The sequence below is a fragment of the Procambarus clarkii genome, chromosome 13, assembly GCF_040958095.1.
Source record: "Procambarus clarkii isolate CNS0578487 chromosome 13, FALCON_Pclarkii_2.0, whole genome shotgun sequence".
Lineage (NCBI taxonomy): Eukaryota > Metazoa > Arthropoda > Malacostraca > Decapoda > Cambaridae > Procambarus > Procambarus clarkii.
In genome coordinates this window covers 18113932-18121431 of record NC_091162.1, presented here as the reverse complement: position 1 = coordinate 18121431, position 7500 = coordinate 18113932, and the positions used below count along the sequence as shown (strand labels likewise).

Sequence of the window (7500 nt, the reverse complement as noted above, 5' to 3'; positions counted from 1 at the left end):
CCTGGTGTTGGTGTGGCTGGTGTTGGTGTGGCTGGTGTTGGTGTGGCTGGTGTTGGTGTGGCTGGTGTTGGTGTACCTGGTGTTGGTGTGGCTGGTGTTGGTGTGGCTGGTGTTGGTGTGGCTGGTGTTGGTGTGCCTGGTGTTGGTGTGGCTGGTGTTGGTGTGGCTGGTGTTGGTGTGGCTAGTGTTGGTGTGGCTGGTGTTGGTGTGGCTGGTGTTGGTGTGGCTGGTGTTGGTGTACCTGGTGTTGGTGTGGCTGGTGTTGGTGTACCTGGTGTTGGTGTGGCTGGTGTTGGTGTGGCTGGTGTTGGTGTGGCTGGTGTTGGTGTACCTGGTGTTGGTGTACCTGGTGTTGGTGTGGCTGGTGTTGGTGTGGCTGGTGTTGGTGTGGCTGGTGTTGGTGTGGCTGGTGTTGGTGTGCCTGGTGTTGGTGTGGCTGGTGTTGGTGTGGCTGGTGTTGGTGTGGCTGGTGTTGGTGTACCTGGTGTTGGTGTGGCTGGTGTTGGTGTACCTGGTGTTGGTGTGGCTGGTGTTGGTGTACCTGGTGTTGGTGTGGCTGGTGTTGGTGTACCTGGTGTTGGTGTACCTGGTGTTGGTGTGGCTGGTGTTGGTGTGGCTGGTGTTGGTGTTGGTGGTATTGGTGTACCTGGTGTTGGTGTGGCTGGTGTTGGTGTTGGTGGTGTTGGTGTGGCTGGTGTTGGTGTGGCTGGTGTTGGTGTACCTGGTGTTGCTGTGGCTGGTGTTGGTGTTGGTGGTGTTGGTGTACCTGGTGTTGGTGTACCTGGTGTTGGTGGTGTTGCTGTGGCTGGTGTTGGTGTGGCTGGTGTTGGTGTACCTGGTGTTGCTGTGGCTGGTGTTGGTGTGGCTGGTGTTGGTGTACCTGGTGTTGCTGTGGCTGGTGTTGGTGTGGCTGGTGTTGGTGTACCTGGTGTTGGTGTGGCTAGTGTTGGTGTGGCTGGTGTTGGTGTACCTGGTGTTGCTGTGGCTGGTGTTGGTGTTGGTGGTGTTGGTGTACCTGGTGTTGGTGTGGCTGGTGTTGGTGTGGCTGGTGTTGGTGTACCTGGTGTTGGTGTGGCTAGTGTTGGTGTGGCTGGTGTTGGTGTACCTGGTGTTGGTGTGGCTGGTGTTGGTGTGGCTAGTGTTGGTGTACCTGGTGTTGGTGTGGCTGGTGTTGGTGTGGCTGGTGTTGGTGTGGCTGGTGTTGGTGTGGCTGGTGTTGGTGTGGCTGGTGTTGGTGTACCTGGTGTTGGTGTGGCTGGTGTTGGTGTGGCTGGTGTTGGTGTGGCTGGTGTTGGTGTTGCTGGTGTTGGTGTGGCTGGTGTTGGTGTGGCTGGTGTTGGTGTGGCTGGTGTTGGTGTGGCTGGTGTTGGTGTACCTGGTGTTGGTGTACCTGGTGTTGGTGTGGCAGGTGTTGGTGTACCTGGTGTTGGTGTGGCTGGTGTTGGTGTGGCTGGTGTTGGTGTGGCTAGTGTTGGTGTACCTGGTGTTGGTGTGGCTGGTGTTGGTGTTGCTGGTGTTGGTGTGGCTGGTGTTGGTGTACCTGGTGTTGGTGTGGCTGGTGTTGGTGTGGCTAGTGTTGGTGTACCTGGTGTTGGTGTGGCTGGTGTTTGTGTTGCTGGTGTTGGTGTGGCTGGTGTTGGTGTGGCTGGTGTTGGTGTTGGTGGTGTTGGTGTACCTGGTGTTGGTGTGGCTGGTGTTGGTGTGGCTGGTGTTGGTGTACCTGGTGTTGGTGTGGCTGGTGTTGGTGTTGCTGGTGTTGGTGTGGCTGGTGTTGGTGTGGCTGGTGTTGGTGTGGCTGGTGTTGGTGTTGGTGGTGTTGGTGTACCTGGTGTTGGTGTGGCTGGTGTTGGTGTGGCTGGTGTTGGTGTGGCTGGTGTTGGTGTACCTGGTGTTGGTGTACCTGGTGTTGGTGTGGCTGGTGTTGGTGTACGTGATGTTGGTGTACCTGGTGTTGGTGTGGCTGGTGTTGGTGTGGCTGGTGTTGGTGTTGCTGGTGTTGGTGTACCTGGTGTTGGTGTACCTGGTGTTGGTGTGGCTGGTGTTGGTGTACCTGATGTTGGTGTACCTGGTGTTGGCGTGGCTGGTGTTGGTGTGGCTGGTGTTGGTGTTGCTGGTGTTGGTGTACCTGGTGTTGATGTACCTGGTGTTGCTGATACAATGTGACACATGGTCTATCATCATGCTCACTGTGTCCCTGTGTTGCACTGTTGCAGGCGAGGATGAAGGAGGGCGGGCCAAGGAGCTGTTGCAGCAGGGACCGGGCGTGAAGGGCTGGGTATCCTCCAGGTTCTGTCTCTACCCTCAGGAACTGGTCTTCCAGCTCCGGGAGAGATGCCACCTCTCCAAGGTCCAGATCCTCGCCCACCAACACCTTATACGTAAGTAGGGGGGGGAGAGAGAGAGAGAGGGAGAGAGAGAGAGAGAGAGAGAGAGAGAGAGAGAGAGAGAGAGAGAGAGAGAGAGAGAGAGAGAGAGAGAGGAACTGAGAGAGAGAGGGTGAGAGAGAGAGAGAGAGTGAGAGAGAGAGAGAGAGAGAGAGAGAGAGAGAGAGAGAGAGAGAGAGAGAGAGAGAGAGAGAGAGAGAGAGAGAGGAGATGAGAGAGAGTGAGAGAGAGAGAGAGAGAGAGAGAGAGAGAGAGAGAGAGAGAGAGAGAGAGAGAGAGAGAGAGAGAGAGAGAGAGAGAGGAGATGAGAGAGAGAGAGTGAGAGAGAGAGAGAGAGAGAGAGAGAGAGAGAGAGAGAGAGAGAGAGAGAGAGAGAGAGAGAGAGAGAGAGAGTACAATTAGGGGAAAGCTTCGATAAACTATTAAATCATTAACTATTGTGGTCAGATATCAGCCTATATGATAACTATATATATATATATATATATATATATATATATATATATATATATATATATATATATATATATATATATATATATATACGCTGAAGTAGCATTACGTTAATGATAGCGAGGGTGAGCCAACGTTGTTTGAACGTTAGCCTTAGATATCGTGCCCGCTGGGTGTGTGGTTGCCAAAAGCCAACCGAATAACTGAATATCAAACATGTTATCATATACCTACATTAGGTCTTTTTGTATTGGGAAAGTTGATAACAGTATGTAAATACGATAACGTATTATAACTGTACATTAACTGGATATCAACTATAAAATAACCTGTTATAACTCTAAACTAACTGGATATCATCTGCACAATAACCTGTTATAAACATACATTGACTGGATGTGAACCAAGACTGGCTATCGACCAAAGAGTAACTGGATATCAGCGTAGAGAAATCAGACACGAAACCATAGAGTAAACAGATATCATAAATCAACCATAGAGTAACCATATATCAACCGTAGAGTAATAAAGATATCCAACCGTAGAGTAATAAAGATATCCAACCGTAGAATAATGAAGATATCCAACCATAAAGTAGCCGGATATCAGCTAAACAGTGAGAGAGAAAGTATTAATAATAAATGACTATTACTCGTTCATACAAGCACCAGATATCAAAAATATATGTATACCAGATATCAAATACCAGATATAATCTTGACACGCGAGTAATTAATAGACCAAAGGTAAACCAAAGGTAAAAATCATCTGGATAAAAAGTTAACCGGACTTAAGACTAATTAAATAGCTGTAGCTCTGTATTTAGTGTTTCCAGGTAAGTCTTTGATTGTAGCATGTTGGGAATGTTGAGCGGCTGGCAGGGAATGTTGGTGGTCTACGGTGTGTGTGTGTGTGTGTGTGTGTGTGTGTGGGTGGGTGTGTGTGTGTGTGTACTCACCTAATTGTACTCACCTAATTGTGCTTGCGGGGGTTAAGCTCTGGCTCTTTGGTCCCGCCTCTCAACCGTCAATCAACTGGTGTACAGATTCCTGAGCCTATTGGGCTCTATCATATCTACATTTGAAACTGTGAATGGAGTCAGCCTCCACCACATCACTTCCTAATGCATTCCATTTGCTAACTACTCTGACACTGAAAAAGTTCTTTCTAACGTCTCTGTGGCTCATTTGGGTACTCAGCTTCCACCTGTGTCCCCTTGTTCGCGTCCCACCAGTGTTGAAAAGTTCATCCTTGTTTACCCGGTCGATTCCCCTGAGGATTTTGTAGGTTGTGATCATGTCCCCCCTTACTCTTCTGTCTTCCAGTGTCGTGAGGTGCATTTCCCGCAGCCTTTCCTCATAACTCATGCCTCTTAGTTCTGGGACTAGTCTAGTAGCATACCTTTGGACTTTTTCCAGCTTCGTCTTGTGCTTGACAAGGTACGGGCTCCATGCTGGGGCCGCATACTCCAGGATTGGTCTTACATATGTGGTGTACAAGATTCTGAATGATTCCTTACACAGGTTCCTGAACGCCGTTCTGATGTTAGCCAGCCTCGCATATGCCGCAGACGTTATTCTCTTTATGTGGGCTTCAGGAGACAGGTTTGGTGTGATATCAACTCCTAGATCTTTCTCTCTGTCTGTTTCATTAAGTACTTCATCTCCTATTCTGTATCCTGTGCCTGGCCTCCTGTTTCCACTGCCTAGTTTCATTACTTTGCATTTACTCGGGTTGAACTTCAACAGCCATTTGTTGGACCATTCACTCAGTCTATCCAGGTCATCTTGTAGCCTCCTACTATCAGCCTCTGTTTCAATCCTCCTCATAATTTTTGCATCGTCGGCAAACATTGAGAGGAACGAATCTATACCCTCTGGGAGATCATTTATATATACCAGAAACAGTATAGGTCCGAGGACTGACCCCTGCGGGACTCCACTTGTGACGTCTCGCCAATCTGAGACCTCACCCCTCACACAGACTCGTTGTCTCCTGTTGCTTAGGTATTCCTCTATCCACCGGAGTACCTTCCCTCTCACTCCAGCCTGCATCTCCAACTTTCGCACTAGCCTCTTGTGTGGCACTGTATCAAAGGCTTTCTGACAATCCAAAAATATGCAGTCTGCCCACCCTTCTCTTTCTTGCCTTATTTTTGTTGCCTGGTCGTAGAATTCAAGTAACCCTGTGAGGCAGGACCTGCCATCCCTGAACCCATGTTGATGCTGTGTTACAAAGTTCCTTCGCTCCAGATGCTCCACTAGTTTTTTTCGCACAATCTTCTCCATCAGCTTGCATGGTATGCAGGTTAGGGACACTGGCCTGTAGTTCAGTGCCTCCTGTCTATCCCCTTTCTTGTATATCGGGACTACGTTAGCTGCTTTCCAAATATCTGGCAGTTCCCCTGTTGCCAGTGATTTGTTATACACTATGGAGAGTGGTAGGCTCAGTTCTCTTGCTCCTTCCTTTAGAACCCAAGGGGAGATTCCATCTGGGCCTATAGCCTTCGTCACGTCCAACTCTAGTAAACACTTCCTTACTTCCCCACTGGTAATCTCAAACTCTTCCAGTGGTTCCTGGTTAGCTATTCCCTCACTTACCTCTGGAATTTCTCCTTGTTCTAAGGTGAAGACCTCCTGGAATTTCTTATTCAATTCCTCACACACTTCCTTGTCATTTGTAGTGAATCCTTCCGCCCCTATCCTTAATCTCATAACCTGTTCCTTTACTGTTGTTTTTCTCCTAATGTGGCTATGCAACAATTTAGGCTGAGTCTTTGCCTTGCTTGCGATGTCATTTTCGTATTGTCTTTCTGCCTCTCTTCTCATCCTGACATATTCATTCCTGGCATTCTGGTATCTTTCTCTGCTCTCCAGTGTCCTGTTATTCCTATAGTTTCTCCATGCCCTTTTACTTTGCTGCTTAGCTAGCCTACATCTTTGATTAAACCATGGGTTTCTCATCTTCATTTCTCTGTTTTCCTTTTGGACTGGGACAAACTTGTTTGCTGCGTCCTTGCACTTCTGCGTGATGTAATCCATCATATCTTGGGCCGTCTTTCCCCTGAGCTCTGTTTCCCATGCTATATCTGTTAGGAATTTTCTTATCCCCTCATAGTTTCCCTTTCGGTATGCTAACCTTTTGGTTTCGGTATCCCTCCTCGAGTTCAATAACCCTTCTTCAATCAAGTACTCAAACACCAGTACACTGTGGTCGCTCATTCCTACTGGGTCCTCAAAACCGATTTCTCTTATGTCGGAGTCGTTCAGAGTGAAGACTAGGTCGAGTCTCGCTGGTTCGTCATTGCCTCTCATCCTTGTGGGTTCTCCGACATGCTGCGTTAAAAAGTTGCTTGTCACCACCTCCAATAGTTTGGCTCTCCACGTATCCTCGCCTCCATGCGGTTCCTTGTTCTCCCAGTCAATCTTTCCGTGATTGAAGTCGCCCATGATGAGCAGGTGGGATCTATTTCTACAGGCAGCAGAGGCTGCCCTCTCAATTATAGTGTTAACTGCCTTGTTGTTGTTTTCATACTCTTGACTGGGTCTCCTGTCATTTGGTGGAGGGTTGTATATTACTGCTACTACTATTCTTGGTCCTCCCATTGTTATGGTGCCTGCTATGTAGTCTCTGAACTCCTCACAGCCCGGGATGGCCATCTCCTTAAAACTCCATTCCCTTCTCATGAGTAGGGCCACTCCGCCTCCTCCTCTACCTTCCCTCTCTTTCCTTATTACTGTATACTCCTGGGGAAACACGGCATTCGTTATGATTCCAGAGAGTTTTGTTTCAGTGAGTCCGATTACATCTGGGTTAACTTCTTGTGCTCTTTCCCTTAGTTCACTTGTCTTGCTTGTGATCCCATCTATGTTTGAGTACATCACCCTGAAACTGACTCTCTTCTGCTTCTTTTCTGGGGGGGACCTTTGGGATCTGGGGTGAGTGGGAGCTGGGGGGACCTGGCACGGGGGGATTGGTGGAGGAGGGAGGGCTTGGGGTGGTGGGGGAGAGGGGGAGGGTACAGGGGGTGGATAAGAGGGGGAGGGTACAGGGGGTGGATAAGAGGGGGAGGGTACAGGGGGTGGATAAGAGGGGGAGGGTACAGGGGGTGGGTAAGAGAGGGAGGGTTGGGGAAGCATGGGGGGAGGAGAGGCTGTGGGGGATAGGGGAGATGGGGGGGCTTGGGGGGAGAGAAAAGGGTGGAGGGCTTGGGGGGCGTGGGGGAAAAGGGAGGGCTGAGGTGGGTGAGGAAGAGGGGAGGGTTTAGGGGAGTGGGGGAGAGGGGAAGACTTAGGTGGGGTGGGGGAGAGTGGGGGGCTTAGGGGGGAGGGGGAGAAGGGAGGGCATGGGGGTGGGAGAGACGGGAAGGCATGTGGGAGAAGGGAGGGCATGGGGGATGGGGGAGAAGGGAGGTCCTGGGGAGAGGGGTGAGGGGGAGAAGGGGGGTGAGTGGGGGGAGGGGGGTGGGTGGGGGGAGGGTGCCCTAGGTGGGTACTTAGTGGGGGGCTGACAGGGGATGGGGCAGGTTGGGTGTCTGTTGGGTAGAATTTGGGGGTGGTGCCCCAATCCCTGTGGCTGTTGCACTGTTTGAGGAGGGTTCTCCACTTCCCTCTGGGATTGTAGGGTTCTGGGTTGTGGTACTCTGATTTCCTTCTCTCTCCCT

General features: G+C 50.1%; 1 protein-coding gene across 2 annotated transcripts in view; it reads left to right on the top strand.

Moving 5' to 3' along the window:
* The window catches only part of LOC123752602 (centrosomal protein of 104 kDa), a 146305-nt gene that overhangs the window by 61858 nt on the left and 76947 nt on the right, over positions 1–7500 (top strand). For both annotated transcript variants that reach the window (XM_069323751.1, XM_069323750.1), the window contains exon 3: positions 2214–2378. In XM_069323751.1, the coding sequence (XP_069179852.1) occupies positions 2214–2378 (165 nt within the window). The remainder of the gene's footprint in view (positions 1–2213; positions 2379–7500) is intronic.